The sequence below is a fragment of the Natrix helvetica genome (genome assembly GCF_964273705.1).
Source record: "Natrix helvetica genome assembly, chromosome: 1".
Classification (NCBI taxonomy): Eukaryota; Metazoa; Chordata; class Lepidosauria; order Squamata; family Natricidae; genus Natrix; species Natrix helvetica.
Window position 1 is genome coordinate 62,270,183 of NC_138548.1, and position 23,684 is coordinate 62,293,866.

Below are 23,684 nucleotides of genomic sequence, written 5' to 3' on the forward strand. Positions count from 1 at the left end.
TTAAGACTGAAATAGGAGAATCTTCAGATCTAAGTACAAGTAGAATTCTAAAAGCCAGGATATAAATGTGTCCTTTCAGACACATTTTTTAATTCTTTAATATGAGAAATTGAAATTTGCGGTTAGAAACTGTGGGAGTAGAAACATTCCATCCATTCTGCTGAAATATTAACTCCATCATGCCGAGTGCTTTCTCTACAGATGAATTCAAGTTGTTGAACTACATATTCTATACCTACTGTAAGCTTTATTTCAAATCACTAATATACATGCTTGCCAAGGGTGAAACTCTACTAATGAAGTAACCTTATTACTATATTCTGATATATATTTTGCCTAACATTTCAGAATAGTGCACACTGTATACTTTTCACCCACACAATTTTCAATAATTGAAATTCAAACAATTTAGTATAGCATGGATAAGCTCCAGAAGTTTTTATTGTGCAATTTAATAAGTGATGATAGAAATTACTTTTAAATGATAAACTACTGTGATTAATCTTTCAGCTCAGCACAACCCAACAAAACCAAGAGGGAAATGTGGCCCAGGGGAAAACATAAATTTGCTTTTTTCTCCTCTTAGTAAAAGTAATGTCATATCAATTTGAATTAAAGCGGTTGGTGTATCCATACATGTGTATGAAAATGTTATGTGTGCATAAATTATTTCATCACCTATTTCATACGATTCAATACTCTACATGGTGTATCTATAATGCATCCAACAGAATAGATTTTAGAAAAATGAAATCAAATGCATAATCTTTCTAGTTAAATACCGAGTAGGGAATGCCATTTCTAACTTTGGTATTTCTGAGACATATACGAAGCTAACTCACGTCAGCCTTCTTCTAAAAGTCTCATTTAAATCAAATGATATTTGCTTCAATTTGCATAAATGTATGGATAATTCTTAAAACATCTACATACATTTTCTATAGTATGCATAGTCTTATAGAAGACAGTTTCAGAATGAAATATCCTATTCCAGGTTTGAAGTAGCTGCTTTAGTCTAAAACAGACTGAAGTTTAGACCTTTCCCAATATAGTCAGAATAATGCTAGAACTCCTCTGGCGAGGGTAGAACTGTTATTTCAAGGATAAAAGCACTTCTATGTCCATATTTCTATCTCTAACTGAAATAATGAAACTGAGTTAACAAACAGACACCAGTTATAGCTTTTCTGAATATAGAATTCCTACAATGCAGTTTTTAAAAATCCTTTTATATTCAAACCTTTTTTTTTTTTTAAAAAAAAGAATGATTACAGAACGGAAACACAGTTATTTGGGCATAATCCCACAAATGTTCAAGGCATTATGAATATTTAAGAGAAGATAACATGAGGTAATATTTAGGTTTCTTTTTCATGCTTATAATTAATAGCTCGAATGCTTTAAAGGAATCTGTGTGTGAAATTAACCTCTCCTGAATCAGGAATCCACATAAATAAACCCATGCTTCAAATCTTTACACAAAAAGGCAATATATAAAAGTTGATATATTACAATTTGGTCCTACCTCACCTGAATGTATATGCAGAAGTTTTGAAGTATAACATTTATGATATAAAAAGGAGGGTACACCACAATCTCAAACCACCAGTTACTTGCTGCTTTGGCTCAAAAAAACCAAAAACCAAAAAACCAGAACAAATATAATGCAAAATTGATTTAAAAGCTTTGTTTGCTCATCATTTTGAAGCACTGTTCAAAATGTAAAGACTGAAATTATGCATTTCCATGATCAAGTTTTAAACCTGTGAGGATGAATATGTCTGTTTTCCAGTAGGCAAGTAGCAAGCTTCTTGTGTGCTTCGTCATTCAGTTTTCAGTATCCATTGTAGCAACTAACATACTCTTGACTGTAATAGGGCACGTTGGATGGCAATATCCAGAACTTTTTTAAAATTCTCATAAGATTTTGTTATTGGAAGCTGTAAACAGTTAAGGTCTCTCTTTCCGATGGGATATTTTATATGCAGAAATATAACTGAAGGGTCAGGTTCAAAGCCAATGGGTGGAATACTGCGGATGCCAGTTGCAAATACTAAAATATCCTCTAGAGTTACAGATGACTCACCACCTACACCAAGAAATATGAAGATTGTTTTGAAAAAGCTATTGTAGTTAATCAAAACATTACATTAGTGAAGAAGTTACAGATGAAATGGAATAACATTTTGACTTCAGGAAATTGTAACTGCAAATATAATATTAAATAAAAGTTCAAAAACAAGCCTTTCTCCACCAATAGTGCAATCTGATGTTTTATCTTACAGGTACAAATATATTTCAAAAGTTCAAAATTCCAGAAGTAGGCAATAGCCCATTTTCTTACCTTCTGTCTCCTGTAAGTAACCCATCCAAAAATCAAGGCATCTGGCCTTGTCTGCTCCTGATGTACATTGAATTGTAAAGAGATCACCAAGAAGTTTTGCTGAAAGTTTCTCGGGTTTGTGACATAATATGCTACAGAATGCATCGGGATTCATTTGTATTTTTTCCAAAACACCAAGTGTTTTCAAACCTTGTCTAAAGCTTTTGGGGGAAGAGAGAGAGAGATGCAAGGAAAGAAACTGCTATGAGTCTTTAGTGCTGTTTTTTTTAAATAAAAAGAACCTTGTCAACACTACCAAATTTATTTATTTTTATTACAGATTCCTCTTATTTTAAAGCAAAAACATACTAGATAATCTCTATTAGCAAGAGTATTTAAAATTATGCTTACTAAAATGATTCCTGTGATTGCTTCAACTAGAAAGGCAAACTCACATACTCTTAGCTTGTATTGGTTCTTTATCATACCACCCATATGTTTCAAATCGACTAAAATCTCTTGAAATATATTAGAAAGCTTCATAACCTTTTGCTTGAACAACTTATGATTGTTGAAATGATCCTCAAAGGATTTCCAAGTGTTGAGCTTTTTTTTTTTAACCCACTTCACATTTTACCAAAATTATTAATTTGCCAATACTACTTGGTTAAAGAGAAAAAACAATTTGGTGAAAATAACTAAGACATAATGAGCAATCATATTTTAATGGGCACCCACAGGACATCACATAATATTCTCTTGAAAAACAGTTAAAATGATTCTTAATTAGTTAAAAATTCAAAAACGATAGGAATGATTTCCACAGCAAGCAAACCTTTCAAATGGTAAAAGAGTTCTTTTGATGACATGGTGATTCAGAATCTCATTCACCAATATGTTCTTATCACGTAGTGCTGTTACAGGTTTTAAACATCCAATAGAAGCAAGATAGTCAGAGCAATCACTTATTGCTGATTCTAAGTTGCTCAGTGTTGTGGCAGATTTTATCTAGAGAAGAAAACCAAGCATATTTGCACCATCAATGAACCATTCAAGGTAATACATTCCCTGGGAACAACCTGTTCCCTTTCTCCCACCATATCTCCCCAGGCCTGTCACCACCATTATACTCTGCTTCATCCCATCACCCCAATGGCAACCCCATCCCCAAATGTAGGCCCTCCAATTCTCAAGGCCAAATATCACCCACTGTTTTCTACAACCATCCATGGGAGGGGAAGCAAGGTACACTGAGTCACTTTAGCTTCACTAGTTCTGTGTCACAATGATATTCAGTAACCACCTCCCATTCCACCGCTAGCACTGACAGGGTGATCCTGGTCCCGCTGCTCTCACCAATTGGTAGAGAGCTTCCTTCTCATTCATTCCCCATCAAGTCCTCTTCTGGCTCTCACCAGAAACCAAGGGAAATCAGTCCTCAGTCCACACTGGGAAACCAATAGGCCAGCAGTCAAGGCACTTGGCCATCAGATGGAATCTACATTGACATGATCTAGTTACTTTCTTCCTCCTTGGGGCTACCAGAAAAATAAGCAAAATGATCTCAATAGTAGAGGGGTAAACAATAGTCTTCTACTGTATTGTAACATCTCTCTGCCACCCTCATACCTTCAAAGTCTCAGCATCCATCAGTGCTAAATAGATGGTGCAGGAAGGAGCCATGCCCACAACCATTGTTCACAAGCGCAGTTGGTATAAGAAGTATGGCCGTAGACCAGAACAAATTCAACCCAGTGCAAACAGGTCCCTGAGGAGCAGACTGAACTGGTGTAAAAAAAACATTGTCATGTTGAAAAAACTGTGGCCAGATCCACAGATGCATCTCAGCTTGGTAGGCAAGACTAGTGAGCAGAGTGGTTCCTCCTGCAATGTGCTCCTTCAGTCTGAACAAGTCCAAAAATAGTCCAAGCAGGTCTACAAGTCCACCTTCCACTTAAGCAAGTGCCATCTCACTCAAAAACATCCTTCAACACACAATAACACGCAATCATGAGCCCGTCTGTGACTCTCTCTCCTCTTTCTTACTGGAAATTTATATATCCTACTGTCTTACAGAGCAATTGCTCACCTTCTCTATTGCCTGCAAAACGCCTATATCAGCAACGTCTTCTACTGTTGGCTTCACATTCTCTGTGCCATAGACGAGGCAGTGAAACAAGGTTTTAGAAAAGAAGCTAGGAGATGAGCCTCCATGAACCAGAGAAACTGCAATCATTTTTCCTGCTTCATAGTATAAATTATCTTTAAGAGCTGCAAATACAAATGGTATATTACACTTACTGAATACAACTGACAGAAACTTGTTTTAATATGAGAAAAAGGTTAGACCAAAATCCATTCCATTCCCCACCATTCAGTCAGAACTGAAGACATTTCTTGGATGAGAAGCAAAACGTCTTCAAAGAAAAACTAAAAAAGTATGGTTGCCTTTTGAAAACCACGTTGGGACAACCATGTCTTGGATGATTGCGAATCTGCATGGACATTTAGACCAAAACATAGTCTTCTTTTTTCTACATCATTAGTTAGAATTAGAAGCCTATTAGGCCAAAAAAAAAAAAGACTTTTATTTCTTCTGAGAACTAGATATAAGATACAATTTGTTTGTGAATGTGGACATTCTGTGAAGGAGGGGAACTCCTGTGGGTGCTGGATAAACAATAATCTTTGGGATGCAAACCTTCTTCAGGCCCAGCACTGAATTTCTCCCCTCCCCTCACTGGGAAGACTTTCCAGTCTTTCTACTATTCAAAAACATTGTGTTCACTAGCCTTCTACCTAGAAACCTAGCTACCATTACTTTTTGAACAGTAAAAAGGCTCAATCCAGCTTTTTTGGTGTGTGTGTGTGTGCTTTTTTTGCAATTGTTCTGAATTGTATGAAATAATTTTTAAAATGAGCTATACCAATTCCAGAGTATCTGGAATAATTAAAATAATATGAAACTTTTACCTTGAACCCGAGAGAAAACTTAAAATAAACTCGGTTTTGTTTTGTAGTTAGGCCAAACATCTGAAATAACAATTTTAATATATTCTAATAGTTAATATTAGAATAAAGGCTCTGCCATCATTATTTATGTCTGAACATAGCTAGCAATCAAAGCTGCATCCCCTCATGGTGTAAATTCCAAATATTTACCAGGTCAAGCTTACCTTGAGAATCAAAGGACAAATTCTTTGAGTGGCCCCCTTCAAATAATGATGAATTCTGAAGATGAAGCATCAGCAATTGAAAAAAATCTTCCTTTGATGAGCAACAGAGATCCACCTCTATTTTATTCCTGCAGTTTATATACTTTACTTCAATAGTGTTAGCAGGATTGAAGTTCCGCTTCTGAAATCCTTTTAGAGCACTACCCCAGATATTTTGTCTGATGATATTCAGTCTTGTTGGTTTGGTATTAATCTGTAATCTTAATTCTCTCAGAATTTTGGAGACTTCTCTTTTCTGCATTCCAAGTTGCCTATATGAATAGCAAAGCATCTATTTAGGTACCTCAGCAATAATTCTGATGGCAAGCAAGTACCAAGAGTATTTTGTATAAAATTATGTCTAAAATTATTTAATCGTTATAATAGCCTAATTTTAGATAGGGAAACAAAAAGATTATTCTGCATTCTAATCTGAGACCAGTTTAGTCTTATTAAAGAAGTATCTAAAATCACATTTCTATTGAGATAGCAAATGTGGGTTGTGGTATTGTTGTAACAGAAAGTCTTGAATGGAATTCTGATTAAGTAATACTTCTATCAATAGAAATATAGTACTTCTTGAAAATGTGCACTGGAGAGTAATCTTCTTGGAACAGTGTAGTCACTTCCAAATATTTGTGTGGGTGAAGTACTTCCCTTCTACAACTGAGATCATTGGATCGTAATCCTGTCTCGTAATGGAAGACCCAGTCTATCTGCATGTCCATTTAGATTCCAAGCCTACATCACTAATTTTGAAACAATGTGTAGGATTATAAAAGCTAAAATTATATTTATTATTATTTTATGGTACCCATAAAAGGCAAACTATTTTTAAAAACCAAACTAGTTGAGCCCGTTGAGTCCAACCAAAAGTAATGGGAAACTGTTGCAAGGGAGAGTGGCATTCAATGAGTGCTTCCATATACCCACTCAGTTTTCCTGGGGCCAATTCTGAGGTATGGTTGGAGGACGTTCTCTCTTAAAATACTGAATAAATTTTTATTTGTCAACTTGATTGATCTCTGTATGAATGGAAGGAATCTTGGGGGATAAAAGAATTCAAAAGCTATTTGCAATATGATCTAAAAAAAGTTATGCAAAGTACCCAACTCTCCTTGTTTTCTAAAACTCAGTCATTAACTCTTTTGTTAACTTACATTTTTTTTAAAGACAAATTCCTTACTGAAGGACTGATGAAGGCAGATGGGGATAAAAATCTGTTATTAGAAGAGGGGAGATCAAGTTGGGAACACGGAGTAAAACCATTGGAACACACCATCTTTGGGGACCTGAAAGGAAAAAAAACATCCCCAAGAATAATTTAATTTTTACTCACGTTACAGATTTATTTTTACAAATCAAAATCTGAAAACACACAACTTCAAGCATATTTCATTCCAAACCTACTTTGAAGGCAGTTCTTCATACCCCTAATAGTTCTATCCATAATATATAATGCGGTTTTTTTAAAAAAAGACATTAAATGAATTATGCTGGTTTCATAGAAAAGCTTAATATTGCATAAACGTTTACAGATTCCCTTACACACAAGAGTACATCACTTGCTGAGAGCGCAACTTTTCTGATAGTTAAAAAAGCTTCTTTAAACAATTTCTAAGAGACGCATAGAATTCACCATAAAATACTTGTTTTTTTTTTAGCTTGCAACATACATTCTGATTAGTTGTAATTTAGCAAAATACAGATATGCAAGACTGTAGCTTGAGCACATATCTTTGGAAGCTTTTGATGCAGTACAGTGTTGTTTAACTCAAAACTTCTGCTAATCTATTATACTTGACAATTTCATAATATATGGTTTGAATTTAACATTTTTTTGGATTTTGAAATATTTACTATAGATTGTCAGTATGAGTGACATAACAGTATAAATTAAGAAAATAAAAGCATCAAGTTGCTGTTATGGGTTATATACGAAAATGAAAAGAAATGAATGAGTCTGAACTCACTGTAGCACATTTCAGCTTATTTATATAATATTCACTAGCATAAGCACAACTTATGGGTAATATTATTGTTGTTCTTATATTCTTACTTTTATTTTGTAGACTTTAAGGCAGGGGTGTCAAACTGGTGGCCCGCGGGCAGGATGCACAGGCCACCACCCCCCTAAGAATGGGGGAAAACGTCGCAAAATGTCATGTAACGGCAATGAGATGTGGCGAGTTTGACACCTTTGCTTTAAGATGATGCACGTTTTTCTATCTATTTTACCCACAACCACCAACCTGTGAAACAAGATTGTTGGGCTTTGGACAGCCGAAGTCATGCAGCTGGTTGCTATGCCTAGGAGAGGACTAGAGAACCTCATGATCTCCTAGTTTTTAGTCCAGCACCTTAACTACTACACCACACTGGCTCTTTTTCACATGCTTGTGAGAAGATGGAAATCACGTGCCTGATATGGATTCCAAGATGGGATCCTGGAGACTGTCTAGGGCATTTGGGTGATGGATCTTCCATCAGATTGTCTCCATCTGCTTTTTCTGGCATACTCAAAGAACGCTTTCGCCATTTCTGAGTACTTCCTGTATAACAAAGTAATCAAATGTGGGGTGTTTTTTTCCCATAAATTATTAAGAGCTTTCAGCTTTTAATTCAAGCTTTACGAGCAGTGGGTTCTTACCATTTGATTTGGCAAGGATGGTCCTACATTCAATGCATTCCCAGTTTAGCTCCAAGCTTGTTAGTGAGGAACACGCCAAATGAGTTCCACTCGAACCACAATATTGACAGCGTTTTATTTCCCATTTGCTAAAAGGAAGGAAAAATGTATTATTAATTATAACAATAACTTTAATTCAGCAAAGCTACATAGGCAGTATCATTCTTTCTTAAAATGAATGAGATTACACATTTATTGGGATGTAACAAAATACGAGAGTGAAAGAGTAATAGCATTTTAAATTATTCTAGGCTGCCTTTCTATCAGGAAATGAATGTATTGATACTTAATGCAACTGTTCAACTACATTTTGTTCTGCAATGCACTATTATTGAATAACTGCTAAGAAATAGGCTGGCATACATTACAAATAAGAACTGTCACAGAAAAAGCTACAGCAACAAACAATCACAAACCCTTTAGAGTCTAATCTATGGGCAACTCAGTCCTACAGATAATCTACGCTGTCATCCTTAAAAGCTTTCTGAAAAAGCCAAATTTTCACCATTTGACAGAAAGCTGTTAATAATGAAGCTTCAATGGGAAGTGACAAAAAAGCCTTCCCCAGACTTCCCATTAACTTCAAAGTGTAGTATATAGATGATCCTTCATCTTTATCCAGTTGCAGATAGGCATATACTTATACTTCCTTTAAAATATAACTTTTTAATAAAGTTTATTATAATAAAAAGTATTGTTCAACATTTCAAAGAAATGAAGAGTTTGCCAAATACAATAAATTTGATGTAGTGATTAATAAGCTGGTCTAGAAACCAGGAGACTGAGAATTCTAGTCCCATTTTAGGAACCAAAGTAAGCTGGGTGACCTTGGGTCAGTCATTTTTTCTCGGTCCAACTCACTTCACCAGATGGTTATTGGGGAGAAAATAGGAGGAGGAATAAGTATGATATACAGTATGTTCCCTGCCTTAATTTTTTAATTCTAATTTTGTGTTTGGTACATTTGAAAAACTATGAAGAAATTAGACATGAACAGTGATAAAGACAGGATATATTACTACCTATCAGGCTCATTGTAATCTCTTCCGTTTTTGCAAAGACATCTTTTAATATCACAATGTTGGTAACGTTGAAGAAGTTCTTGATAGGCGTTCTGTTCTAGTTCCCAGGAGGCATCTCTGGAATCATTTAAATATTTATTAGAATACTTTAATTCTTTTCTTGTTAAACAAGATATAACAGCAAAATACAGCATAAAAATACACTCACACAATATAAGATAATACACATTTAAATGTATTCAATGTAATTTAAATTACTTACTTTTCTGGAACATGGATACCCATTCTTAACATTTCGTTCTGAAATTTTTCTTTATTATTACATACAGGACATCGAAAGAAATATATTCCTGCACTGAGAGCTTGACACTAAACCCAAAAGAAAAATAAAGAATGATCAATAGAACTTATTTACCTCATACAGAAACAACTAAATCACTTTGAAAATTAAGGCATAATATCTGAAAAAATAAATGATGCACGTATAACATTTTTCTATTTTCTTTAAATTTTACAAATACTAACAAGGGATGAATGAAAAGTAATGCCTTTAATGTCACCAGATGGCAATACTAATGCTTCTCTAACATGTTCTTTAACATATGTCCTTTCACTTCAGTTGGTACAATATCGCTATGAGAAAAGGTTGCCTTGATATTGTTCATTCTTTGAAATGGAAGCCTGTGACTCCTCATCAGTGAACTTTAAGCAACATTCCATGATTAATTTTTGACAGAAGTAGTCCCTCTTAGGCTTTCATTGTAGACTACGGTTTTTTTATGCAATGACTGCCTTGACATTACTGTGTGCTGCTGGATAAAAAAAAATGGTGAACAGGAAAGATCTTGTTTTTGGGAGGTCTGTAGAGTGCAAAAGCTTTTTTTTTTTTAAATTTGCCTCTTCAAAATCTTGGTGCATCTTATATTCTGGTGCGTTTTATACTCTGAAAAATATGGTACTTCACTACAATACACAACATTTTGAAATAATGATTTAACCAGAATTCGGAAGCACAAGAAGAAAATGTTATTGCATTGTGAACGGTAGGCCTCGTAGCTCATGAGCCACCCAAGAGACAATTGTGAAGCTCAAAGTAGGACAGGCGGCCGCCAATGGGGAGATCTGGATGAGAGTCACTTCCCCCTGTGGAAGGGACGGCCGCCCCCCCCACGAAAGGGCCGCTTGGACTGACTTTGAAATCTATTCCTGTCCTGGTAGAAGGAACGCTGGCCTTGCCTGTCATACCTGTACGGGGTGTACCTCTGTTGCCTGGAATCCTGCTCTGGAGGCCTATAGGAGAAAGGTCTATGATAGGAAGAAGATCGGTTATCTGAGTTTTTGGTGTTAGTAGGGAGAACCTTTTTCTTATCCTTGTTCTCCACAAGGATGGGATCCAAGGAGGCACCGAAAAGATTGGGACCTGAAAAAGGAGCCGCTACCAGGCCCCACTTGGACTTATTGTCCATTTGCCAATTCCGGAGCCACAGGAGTCTCCGGGCTGAGACAGATGTGGCCATGGCTCTGGAAGCGAACTTAATGGAATCAAGGGTGGCGTCTGCTGAGAATTGAGTGGCTGAAATGATTTTGGTGAGGTCTTGATGAAGACGCTCATCCTGAATAGGGATACGGTCCTGCAACTGCCTGAGCCACATCACCGCCGAGCGGTTAAAGTAGGACGCTGCAGCTGCAGCTTTAATGGCCTAGGCAGAAGCTGTGAAATTTTTTCGGAGGATTAACTCTGATCGTTTGTCCTCCGGCTTGAGCTTATCAGCCACGTCACCCAAGACCACAGAGGAAGCATTTGCGAGAAGGGCTACTGGGGCATCCACAGAAGGAAGCTGAAGTGCCTGGGAAAAAGCATGTTCCATATTATAATACTTTTTGTCATTGGCACCAGGGTTAGGCAAGGAAGAAGGCCTAGCCCATTGGTTCTGAACCACTTGGGGGGGCAGGAACCTCCTCTTTATCCATGTTAGGGTTAATGAACATAGCCAAATTAGGGTCCTTGCGCTGGAAAACTGGAGGAGCCCCTGTGCCAATTTGGGTGGTCCTCTTGGCCTTTCGTAGCATGGAGGAGGGAAAAACTGGAGCATCAGGAGAGGCAGACTCATCTTCAGAGAACCCCAGGTCTAGAGGGGAAGGCTCCCCCAGAACTGAACCCTCGCTAACCACCGAAGGAGAAGGGTGCCTGAGACTATCGAGTTGCCTGGTTGCAGGAGGGGAGTATCCCCTAGGAGCCTGAGAGTGAGAAGACCTGCCCTGGGGAATGTCTCTCTGTGCTAGACCAGAAGAAACACCTTTGTAAATCGCAGCTGAAATCAATCTCTTAATGTTGGAAGGTAAGTTCTCTAAATCCTCCAGGTCCTCTTCAGAGGGATCAGGAAGGGGCCCACGAGGAGCTAATTGAGCAGGAGGCAGGAAATCCCTAGAACCCCCTTCCCCAGGATCCTCTTCTCCCGCCCTGTAACCTCTGGGTGAGATGGAAGGGGAGGGAGAGGTGACTTCCCTTCTGGGCCTGACTGGGGAGACAGAAGGGGAAGAAGGACTAAAACCCCTGGCAGGGGAATTAGAGGCCTGTGATCTGGCATCATGAGGAGATCTGGACCAGGCAGGAGAACCAGGCCTAGAGGCTTGAGCACGCTTTTCCGCCCTGGCCACCTGTTTTTCAATGGCTCGTTGTCTTCTGGACTCCTCTCTGGTGGCTGCCCGTGAGGGCCGGTGATCAGCCATAGGCTTGGAGGCCGCTGTTCTAGGCCTAAGCCTGCCCTGGGCCTCCTCCACCCCTTCTGTTTGGATCGGAGCCTCTGGATTAGTGGTGGCCATGGGGAAAACTCACGTGTCCTTTGGATGTTGAGTTTGCAATGCCTGCAGTTCAGTTTAGCTTCTCTGCTCTTGTGCCTATGAGTAGGCCTCAGCTGCCCACGAGGTCGCACCAAAATGGCCGCCGCGCCTCGTGGGTGAAGACAAAATGGCCACTGCGCCTCAAATCTCCCAAATCTTTCTCCTCGCTGCTAAAATGGCTCTGAGGGGTTAGCCTCGCATCCTGCTGCCCTCTTCCTCCTGGGCTGCTGGCAGGCAATCGCTGGCCAGCGATCCGGCTCCCGCGTTGGAAGCAAGCGGCAATGATTGGCAATTCAGATAAGCGGCGCCGCGCGCTGATCGGCTTTTGAGATAAGCGGCGCCGCGTGGAGCCGATGCAGGGCTTTTGCTGCTAGAAGTAACCGCCCTGAGAAGCTGCAAGCTGTTGCCGGCTGGAGAATTCTCTGTCGGCTTGGAAATAACACGCTCCGTGGAGCCGAAGCCCTAGAGCGCTCCTGAGAGCGTAGGGAAGCCTCCCCACGCTTGGATAGGAATAAATCCTTAGAAATTTAAATCAATTTGATGACCAAATTCACTGAATTAATTTAGAAAGCCAATTAGTCGAATTATAGCAGAAAAATCTATTAAATAATACCTCAATAGGAGCCAAAGCTATAGCTTGGACCAAAGACTGAGGGAACTGGGAGCCAAGAGGGAAAGGAGGAATACTTAAGAAAAATCCCTCAGTCTTTGGACCAAACAGGCTGTAACAAACCCTGTTGTAGCCCCTCCCACCTGAGTCACTGGAAAATGTTATTGCATTGTAAACGGTAGGCCTCGTAGCTCATGAGCCACCCAAGAGACAATTGTGAAGCTGGATGTTACCACCTTACCCCATTTGCCATACAGTCCAGACTTAGCATTATGCAATTTGAAGGAATAACATTATGGGCATCTGTTTGAGTCAAATGAAAAAATGGAAAGAGCTGTCAGGACCTGGTTGAAGATAAAGTATGGAGTTCTTTCATGACAGCTTTCAGAAGCCTGTCCATCGTTGGCATAAGGTTATAGTGAATGGTGGTGATTATGTGGATAAGTAAACATAGGTAACAAAAGAGCTCATTTCAAAGATATTTTTCCTATTTAATTAATTAAAATATCCTCATATGAACTAAAGTTATAGATGGAGGCATTACTTTTCATTGCAACCTTGTAGATCAAGTTTTTAAAGAGTTGCCTGGACCAAGCCATACACTAATTTCTATCTCATTTCCAACCTACTCTGAATGCAGACATACTTTTTAACAATAACAATTTACAGATTTTGTTTTTAGTAATAAAAAGGAACTTCTGCTATGTCAATCCAGACATACCTGCAAGCATTCCCTATGAAACCAAGCATTTTTACAGCATGGACTTGTCAAAATGTTGTATGTAGGTGCTTGCTCAACCAGCTCCAAACATATTGTACATTGTGATGATCCTTTACAATTAGAAGGACGTTTTTGAGTGGGTCGGTGCTTCCAACAATATGACCTTAAATCAGAGAGGTAGAATTACATAGAATCAATCACATCACTTAAAAAAACTACAATTGTTACTCAGGTAAATCATGTACTTTAGAAATATATATTCTCAGATAAAGCTTGTAAGGACTAATTTGCTTTTATATTAACTGAAGTAAATCTGGTATTATTAAGTGGAACTTTGTAAATTTAGAAAAAAATAATTTTAGTACTTTTGAAATAGTTTTGAAATAATGAAGCAAAATAAACTTACGGAAAAGTTTCTCTGAATTGGAAAATGCACCCTTTCTCTATTCCACAAGGAAAATGGTAGCTTCGTTTGCATCTGGATGCTATACAACCAATTGAAGCACCTTTTTTCTTACAGATAGCACATTTCTAAAAGAAAAATACATTAAATCATTATAACTAAGTAGACTTCACCATAATACTTATGGATCTAATCTGTAATAAATTTAAATATTTTAAGCACTATAATAATAATAATAATAATAATAATAATAATAATAATAATAATAATAATAATAATAATAATAATAATAATAATAAATTTAGATTTATTAGCCGCTCCCTTTCCAAGTAGGACTCGGGGCGGCGTACAATGGAGCATATAACATGAAACATATATAACAACACCAAACGTACATACACACACAACACACATACATACACGGAGGAGGAAGCAAATTACATCAATAGACAGTTAAAAATCTGCTTTAAAATACCCCAATTGTAAAAACCCAATAAAATTAATATTTAAGAACAATTTATTTTCTTAATTTATATTTTAGTCTTTTTTATTACCATTTATAGAAAAGTTATTTTGCATCAAAGCTTATACAAGAAAAAACACTTATAGTGAAATAATTCATCACTGATAAGTCAAATTTCAACCAGATTTTTTTATTATTTGCAGAAGACAATTTTTAATAAATTATTGAATTCATAAATGTAATATACTTGCATACATTCTAATATTAATATAAATTGTTTAATACATTATTATCAACTCCTATAACTTGCAAGCATATTTTTTTTCTTTCGTTTCCATCACCTATAAACAATAATCCTATAAACTCTATTGCAAAGCCAATCCAGAATATCACTGTTTTGTTTTCAAGAATGCGATCCCATAGAGTAAAAAGTATCTCCTCTTTTATATTAACCTTTAGTCTGTTATTCCCTCTCAGCCCTAATCAACATCAGGCTTTGCAGCAAACCAACTGATAAACAAACTCCCATGGAATCACAACTTGGTAATTTGTAGTTAAGTAGATGAAAGCAATCCCAAAATCTGGTAAATGGGCCAAAGACTATTGTTGTTGCTATTCTGAACACCAATTTTAATCAACAGATTTTATAAAACGTAGCCACAATATTGAAGTTAAATTAGTACTTAATGGTTGTTAGTCTGTCTAGCTTAATCTAATCCCAATTTGCTTCTCCCTCTTCAAATGGGTTCCCAAATGTATGGCAGTTCTGTGTATTACAGCAAGGATACATACAGGAAGAAAGAGATATATACCACTATTTAAATCTTATTCCAACCAGTCTTTTGCAATCTTTTTATCCTGGAGGAACCCTTGAAATAATTTTCAGGCCTTACAGAACTTCCATACGAAAATCACAACAAATATAAACATTTCACAATAAAATTCTCCTCTACTCTATGTTTCACCATCTTCATAACATTAGCAAAGCAGAGGTTGACAACAGTCACAGTACTAAACATTCCGATTGCATTGTGTGGCATGCAACCTTTAATTATTATTTTTTTAATCACACTCTCTCATGAAATCCCTTGGGTTTCATGGAAACCCAGTTAAGAAAGGCTGTTCTAAACCCTTGTATGAAAAGTTCATTTTGCAGGAAACTATAAACTTGCTTTGGACATATCTAAGGCAAAGAAGTGATTAACTCAGCTGATTCAAAAGTAATACAGTTCCAGTTGTATAGTTGAGAACAAAATCTTACTTTTTTCTTTTTCAACCAAAATAGCTTAATTACATCTGTTACTGCTAATGTGAGCTTAGGATATATTTAAATTTATGAATATTTATAACTCCTTGGAACAGATTCATTATTCAAAATCTCTTACCAGTCTTGCAGCTCGATTAATTTCTTTTTGGATATCTTCAGGTAAAAAACCATAAAAGCCTTCTTCATCTTCACCTCTCTGCCAAATCCCACTTGACATTAACTATAATAAATTTAATGATGAATTAAATCGTGACATTCCAGACATATCTGCATTAACTTTTCACAATAAGAAAGCATGTAATTTAATCATTACGGAGGTTTACCTGCAGTATAATTATATGTGATTTTCAGCAAATTATTGAATCATGTTTGCAATATATTTGTCCTCGCAAATATGGCAATAAAAGTTGGCATTTATTCAGCACAGGTAGTCCCCACTTAGCAACTACACTTGGGAGCCTTAATTATGCATCAGTTGTAAACTGAAAAGTCATGTGACTTAATGTATTAGTTTTCACAAATCGCCGCAATTAGTTAAGTGCAATGTCACATGATTGCAACTCCTGCTTGGATTCCCCATTTACTTTGCTTGTCAGAAATGACTGTGAAGGTTGCCAATGGCAATTATGTGACCATGGGATGCTGTGACTGTTGTATATGCCTGAATCATGATCATGTGACCATGGGGACCTATGAAAACTGTAGCTTTGAAGGTTGTTTCTACTGTAAATCTCCTTTCCAGTACCATTGTAGGTTCAAATAGTCACTGAATAAATGGCCAGTAAGCAAGGACTACCAGTACACCTTTTTGTATTTGGTCCACATTTCCCAGCCAACCAAAAATATATAAAGGATTAGAACAAGTTCAGATAGTTATGGCAGCACTTGCTTCTAAGGAAATACAGACATGATTTCATAACAATTCCCATTGTTTTCAAAGAGATTCACTATCATTTATAAAGCTAGCATTGCAACTTTATTGTATAAAATGATATCCAGACCTTTTGCCACTTTCTAGTGGCATAGTAAAGGTAAAGGTTCCCCAGCACATGTGTGCTAGTCATTTCTGGCTCTAGGGGTGGTGCTGATCTCTGTTTCTAAGCCAAGAGCTAGCGCTGTCCAAAGACGCCTCCATGATCATGTGGCCGGCATGACTCAATGCCGAAGGCGCACCAAGCGCTGTTACCCTCTCACCAAAGTGGTCCCTATTTTTCTACTTGCACTTTTTTCCTGCTTTTGAACTGCTAGGTTGGCAGAAGCTGGGACAAGTAACGGGAGCTCACTCCATTACGTGGCACTAGGGATTCGAACCGCTGAACTGCCGGCCTTTCAGCATCTTAGCCACTGAGCCATCACATCTCCTTCTAGTGGCATAGTTTTGAATTTTTAAAGTGCATGGTTTTAATTTTCAATTGCTTTTTATTTATCCTTTTTTATGTTCTGTAAGCTGCCCACTCACACTATCGGGGAGATGGCCAGCATATAAATAAACAAATAAAAGATCTTTAGCAATGTTCCATCCTAAAAATAAGTTTTCTCTGCTTTTGCACAGTATTTGTTGCCGAGAATCTTTGCATGGTTCTGTTCTGACTCATTCTCAATGAATTCAGAATAAACCTGCATCCTTTTTGACCCTCAGATGGCACATTTGCACATGGCATTTGGCATTATTCCTGTAGTGGGGTTGTACCCCTTTGTTCCCATGCCTGACATAATCCTTTGCTCTTATTTGAGGCTCAGTTTCCTGTGTCATTCCTTGACCTCTTCTTTAAGACACCTTTTGTCTGAGGATATCTTTTCAGCCAAGAATAACATGTATTCAGGTAACAATGTGGCTTGCTGAATACTACATATGGCCAGTAATTGGCTGAATGTGAATAGCAACCTTAAACTGAATTAAGAGAAAACCGAGGTGCCTATTGTGAAGGGTGACATTTCTCAACAAAAGTGGCAGATGCTCCATGCTTTTAATGATGTTAAAAACAAATAGACTATGCATACAGTTTGAGAGTATTTCAAGATTTGCACTTCTCTTGAATTTCCTAGATTGAAACAAGGAACAACAAAACCTTATATCACATTTATGCACCTATCTGTACTCCTTTTAGTTACTAATTTGAAAGGAAACTGAGCTCAACACATATTTATTATTTGATTTTGTTAAATAGACATATATTATAACACAAGATATCATAAGAGCAGCTTGTAAATTATCTAGTATGGTATAATATTTATTGTCATTGTACAAAATAAATACAACGAAATCTAACTTTCTAATAGATTTCCAAAAATTCTTTGGGGGGCAGCAAGAAGTACTTACTACACAGTAATAATGAACAGTGAGATTACAGTCCTCATAGGTCCTTTTTTCCCCATATTTTTCAGGAGAGTCATCAGCCCGTTGACAGAATTCACAGGCTAAAAGATAAAAATAATGGTATGTGGACACTATGAAGTTCTACTTGTTATTGCACATATAACAAGGTAGCCAGAAAAAACATGCAATAGTTCATGTTCGGCTCTAGGAGCAACTTGGTTCAGTGGGTGATGGAAAAGCCTTCTGAAAGGCATGTTTCCCATGAAGGTATGTGGAACGTACCCACCATACAGATCTGTTGTGATGGACTGAAACCACTGGAGACCGGCAGGCCCTCAAGTACTTGGTTCCATATCATGTATGGCTTTGAAGGTGACAACCAGCATCTTGAATTACACTTAGAAACTTAGCAGAAGCCAGCGCAGCTCATGTAGCGGTGGGGTTATGTGGATGTTCTCCACTGCTACCAAATGAATTCAAGGCCAGCCCTATACAGAGTGGATTGACATAATCCATCAGGACATGGCTAAGGCCGTGATGGCAAACTTATGGCATGCGTGCCAGAGGTGGCACGCAGAGCCTTCTCTGCTGGCATGCGTGCCGTTGTCCTAGGTCAGATCTCCATGGCGTTTCTTTCATGAGCTTCTGTTTCCCCGCAAACCCGAAACAGAAGCTCACAAAAGAAAAAGATCTTACCTCTTGCTGTGCAGCCGGTGTTGGGATGCCCCGCCTCCCGCCGGCCAGCTCGTCTTTGGGTCTCTGCTGCCCATGTACGCATGTCCGTGAAAGTTTGTACATGTGTACATGTCCTTGCACGTTCGTGCATGTGCACACATTCACACGAGTGTGCACACACCTTTCAGTTTGGGCATGTGCAAGAGAGTAGTTTGGGCACTCGGTGTCTAAAAGGTTCCCCATCACTGTGCTAAGGCATTAATGACTGTGAACAGTGCCTCCAGATCTAGAAATGGATGTATCTAGTGTACAACATGGTTTTGTGCAAGGGGCCTCCTGGGCACAGCTGCCATCTGCTCTAGAGAGATATGTGGCTCCAACAGAACTCTCAGGCTGCACATCCACTCTGTCTGTGGGCATGCTATTTCATACAAACAATAGATGTCCAACTGAAGGGAGCTTTTGAACCCCCTGCCATTTAGTCTTGCTAGAATTGAGGGGAAAAAGCCCTCTTCTTCCCCATCCAGATTTTTCAAAAGACAATTGGGCAGGAATCCATAACTGAGTATCATCAGCATTCTGATACTTTATCCTATACCAATGGCTTTTTGTAGATGTGAATAGGAGTAGATAGAAGGTGAAGGGCTAGTTGTCAACCAATGCCCCCCCCCCCCCATAACACAGACTGAAAGGAAAATAACCACAAAAGCTGTGTCTGTCTATCCTCTCCCAATTCTCCTAGATGATCCAGAAGAATGTCATATCTACAGTAGTGAAAGCCGCTGAAGGAACCAAGAAGGGCTAGAACAGATACAACACAGTCATGAACTTTCCATAAAAATGATTAATGCCATCCTACCGCTGTAACCTGACATGAAGTCCAACTGAAACAGATCTAAATAAATTTATTTCCTCCAGAAACCTTGGGAGCCCCAACTCTACCACCATCTCCTCAAGAAAGAGCAGCTTGTAAAACTACTAGGACTGTATTATCTTTGATCAAGAACAAGGCATAGTTACTGATCTGGAGAACTTAGTATTAATATTAAACTTTATTAATCCAATTAGAATTCAAAACATTTAACTTTTTAGTGTTTGTATAGTCATTAAAATGCAATGATGATTAGTAATAATTACTACTGGGCTTGATTGTAAAAACACCCCAAAGCACATGTTTAAATTAGTATCAGTTCTTTTGTCACCAAGGTTACTAAGTACAGGAAAGGACAGAAAGAGTTGTGTTCTCCAAAGTGGGAATCATAGAATTTCCACAAAACCCAACCAGCATGGCTATTGCAGACCCACTAATTGAAGGCACCAGGCTAGTAGCTACATTAATTAAATCAAACATAGTTAGAAATACTTACATAGATTCTGGAAGCATCCAATAATGTTCTTACTCATTCTAGTGTTCTCCATTCAACTAAGTCATATGAGAGAAAGAAATCAGTTGCTATGTAATATTAAACGTTTAGTCTGTGAATTATCTAATTCTCTACAGTTTTAATTAAAAGCAAATTATATGGTAAGAAAAACAAAGAACTGCGTGCGCACAGGCACGCATGCACAGAGACAGCAACATGAAGTGTAGCTTTGTTTTTGATCGGTAACTTACAAAACTTTTTCATTACAGCTAATGATTGAGAGCAGCAGTACAATTTAGCATAAACCTGAAAGTCAGAAATGCAAATAAAGTCTCTTTTTGACTACATAAAATTACCTGGAAAAAAAAATAAGGTATTCTTTGCTGTTCTTTTGTCTCTGCAAATTTGTGGACAGTCCTGCATTCAGTCTTCATCCAGATAAGAAAGATGATGAGGAGCAAAAGAAGAAAAAGACAGAGTAAAAAAGAAAGGGAAGGAGGGGTAGGGGAGGGGAGTAGAGTAGAGGGGAGTTAAATGTTTTATATCAAATGAACAAGCAAGGAGGCAGGTGAGAAAATAGATCATAAAGGCTACTACTCTGGCTTAATTAGGTCATAAAGGTGTTTCTCTGAGGCATTACTGTTGTCACCCAACCACTCAAGTCAGGGATCTCATAAGTCAATACAGTTATATAAAGCAGAGTAGCAAACCCTATAGGGATACAATGCTAAGCGTCAAATCCAAACTATGCTTTTAAAAGGATCCAAAGAACTGGAAAATAATTAAGTGAACAAAGGAAAATTTACAAAATTATGAAGTTAAATTATACTATTCTGCTTGGTTTTTTTTTTTAAACCTAGCAATGTTAACTTATGCTACATTTATGCTATGTGTTTGGAGATAAGAGTTTTAAAGGCAAAACTAACAAGCGGAGACAAAACAATTTATTCTTGTCAACTGAAAATAAAACAAATGAATTTGCAGTAATATCTTTCACCACCTTAAATACTTTTAACGTGAGAAAATAATACAACTGCTATTGGTTTAGGAATATAATATACATGCAACAACTTCAATATTTGTTCATGGAACATATGTAAGGCTTTTATTTTGGTTAAAACTGTAAATCAGATGGAACCTGTATTCTTCTTGAAAATAGAGGAATACAGAGGTGCCTACAGAAACAGGCAAAAGCCTATCTCAGCATTTCAAATCATTCCCAGTCCCACATTTGAGGATTAACCCCCAATTCCCAGAGCACCTTTTCTAGAAATACAGAATAACAAAAAAAAAAAAAATACAATCCCCTCTCACACTTTCAAAATAAGTATCTTGTTATCAGTCAGTATTCCACTAGTAAAAAGTAACATACGAAATTGGTGTTTGAGAAAAATAATTAATGATCGGTTTTCCCATGATTATTTTGAATACAATACTAGTGCACTACTGATGAACATGCAATTTGTATTTAGTTTGTAAGTCTTTCAAATAAAATAAGAGGTTTTGGAAAGTTAATTATTGGGTCTATACAATAACTTAATGAATGAGCAAGAATGAACAAATTTTAAAAGTTTGCATAATACATGCATACACATACATATATCTATATATATGAATTCTAGGATGTTTCCTTCTTCCTTGTTCATTCACGAGGGGATATAGTCTGGTCTGCTTTTTTGCATACATTATAAAAAAAAGTACAGATTTTATTTGTTTATGATCTCCAAGACAAATCAGCTCAACAATAACTGAATATGACTTTTCAAAGTACTCACAGAACTTAAAATGTTTTCTTATAAACTTGTGTAAATGATAGGGGTCTTATGTTGTCCGCCTTGAGTAAGTCTGATCATCAATCTTGCTCCATCTGCACTATTTAAGGATTAGAAAAACACAATGACAATTATTTTTTATCTGAAAAGCATATTCTTTATTAGTAGTAAAAATCTTACAAAGTGAAATGTTAGTACCCCCATGAATCAAAAATAATACTCAAAAGAATCTGATTCTAGGGTATGTCAGCCTTCTATCACCTGAGCAGTCTTCAGATGTTTGGACATCAATTTTTATAATTTTTAGCAGTTACCAAGCTGGTTGGAAATTTTAGACGTCCACACACAATTGAAGTTGTTCTGTTGTGTTTTTAACTGCTGTTAGTTGCCTACAAGCCATACTATGTTGCCTCCTTCATGGGGGGGGGGGGGGTATTCCTGGCAAAAATATGTTAAGAACATTGCAAATGTATGCCAAAAATATATATTCTCAGTTTGATGACCCAAGATGTAGAGGTCATTCCAGCTATCCAGCAAAAGCAAACAGGTACCTGTGCTAATAACAAAATAGGAAGATGCTGGATGCAGATTATCACTTTATCAGCAATGGCAAAGACATTTTTTTCATACTGTGCGAGAAGGCAATGGCAAACTATTCTTATATTTTTACTAAACAACACATGGATAGAAAATGATTGACAATTCACGAAGAAAATCTATATGGTTCCTAAGAGTCAACAACGATGGAATATATTCAATCAATCAATTGTCCAGAGTCACATATTTGAGATGGGCAGTCATATACGTTGAAATATAAATAAATAAATGTGGTGGCTGTATTTCATAAAACCGCAGCTGCTCTTATATGTATAAGACCAACTTGACATATTTATTACATTAAATATATTTCATTGATGAGAAAAGGGTTTGGACAACCCTTTCTGAAGAACTAAGGAATTATCCAGTGAAATATGCTTGCAACATGTTATACCAACCTCAGATTAGAAAAAGAAGAATTTCATTCCAATAGCAAATAAACAGAATATTAAATAATACACGTCTGGGCAATTCAGGTATTTAACTATTTCTTCTTTGCTGGATGATTTCAAATTACAAGTAACCTTACTTTTTCTGGTGCCCCTAAACAGAGATTCTTTTCCCAGTAAGGTTCTCTGGTATTCAGGATCGACAAGTTCCAAGTACTTGAACAGTGTACCATTTGTACAGATAAAATTTCCTGGACAGACAATGAAGGAATGTAGAATTCTAACTCATTTTGGAATATCATGGAGTGAAGAAATTGCACTCTTATCTTTAATCACTTCTCTCAAAGAAGAAATATTGTAGGATTCTGTTACACTATGACCTTCCAACATTTCTATGTGCAAAGATATGGAAAACTGAACTGGTAAATGTGATTTCGGTATTAGGGCTGTAATAGAAGCCAGCACAACAGTGCTTTAACATGAGCAAAACTTTGTCAAAGTGTTAAAGTGACCATATCCCTTGCGAGCCTCATGTTCTTGTTTCATCAGCTGACCATTATTGCTTCCAATGCTGTACACACAGACCATCAGACAAAGATTAACCAGGAAGCCTTACAAAGCAAGTTGTTGCTGATGTGCTTTACAAAGCATCTCTCTGGAACCTTTTGCACATATAATTCAATTTACCTGATCGATGGATTTTACATGAGAAGAAATGTTCCACAAAGATTAATTACATTTGTGTCACAATGTGACTAAACAAATATCATTTACCAAAAAATTTAAAATTTTGCAAATGAAACAAATTATTGCAACTGACCTACTTTTCAATTAAATAATCATCTGGAAATAATGGCATCAAATTAATTTACTAAAATGAAGTTAAGATAGTATTTTACTTCCACTAAATTCTTGGAATAATTCCAGATTTGAACAATAAATCAGACAGCAATTTTTGAAAGGTAGATTTCCTTTTTTTATTTTCTATATTAAATAGCTTTTAATATTTGACACCT

General features: G+C 37.0%; 1 protein-coding gene across 4 annotated transcripts in view; it reads right to left on the reverse strand.

The window, feature by feature from the left end:
• Positions 1-423: 423 nt before the first annotated feature.
• Positions 424-23,684, reverse strand: part of G2E3 (G2/M-phase specific E3 ubiquitin protein ligase) — a 31,864-nt gene continuing 8,603 nt past the window's right edge. For 2 of the 4 annotated variants that reach the window (XM_081937131.1, XM_081937130.1), the window contains exons 2-18: positions 21,686-21,782; positions 20,267-20,338; positions 19,914-19,969; positions 17,875-17,972; positions 15,673-15,774; positions 13,828-13,952; positions 13,422-13,584; positions 9,512-9,618; positions 9,250-9,366; positions 8,189-8,316; positions 7,961-8,090; positions 6,699-6,830; positions 5,500-5,810; positions 4,413-4,594; positions 3,159-3,331; positions 2,345-2,544; positions 424-2,089 (exon numbers count right to left, since the gene is read on the reverse strand). In XM_081937131.1, coding sequence (XP_081793257.1) covers positions 1,854-2,089; positions 2,345-2,544; positions 3,159-3,331; positions 4,413-4,594; positions 5,500-5,810; positions 6,699-6,830; positions 7,961-8,090; positions 8,189-8,316; positions 9,250-9,366; positions 9,512-9,618; positions 13,422-13,584; positions 13,828-13,952; positions 15,673-15,774; positions 17,875-17,972; positions 19,914-19,965 — 2,256 coding nt within the window. In that variant the 5' untranslated portion in view covers positions 19,966-19,969; positions 20,267-20,338; positions 21,686-21,782 and the 3' untranslated portion in view covers positions 424-1,853. The remainder of the gene's footprint in view (positions 2,090-2,344; positions 2,545-3,158; positions 3,332-4,412; positions 4,595-5,499; positions 5,811-6,698; positions 6,831-7,960; positions 8,091-8,188; positions 8,317-9,249; positions 9,367-9,511; positions 9,619-13,421; positions 13,585-13,827; positions 13,953-15,672; positions 15,775-17,874; positions 17,973-19,913; positions 19,970-20,266; positions 20,339-21,685; positions 21,783-23,684) is intronic. The other 2 variants (XM_081937133.1, XM_081937132.1) reach the window with 1 other exon arrangement.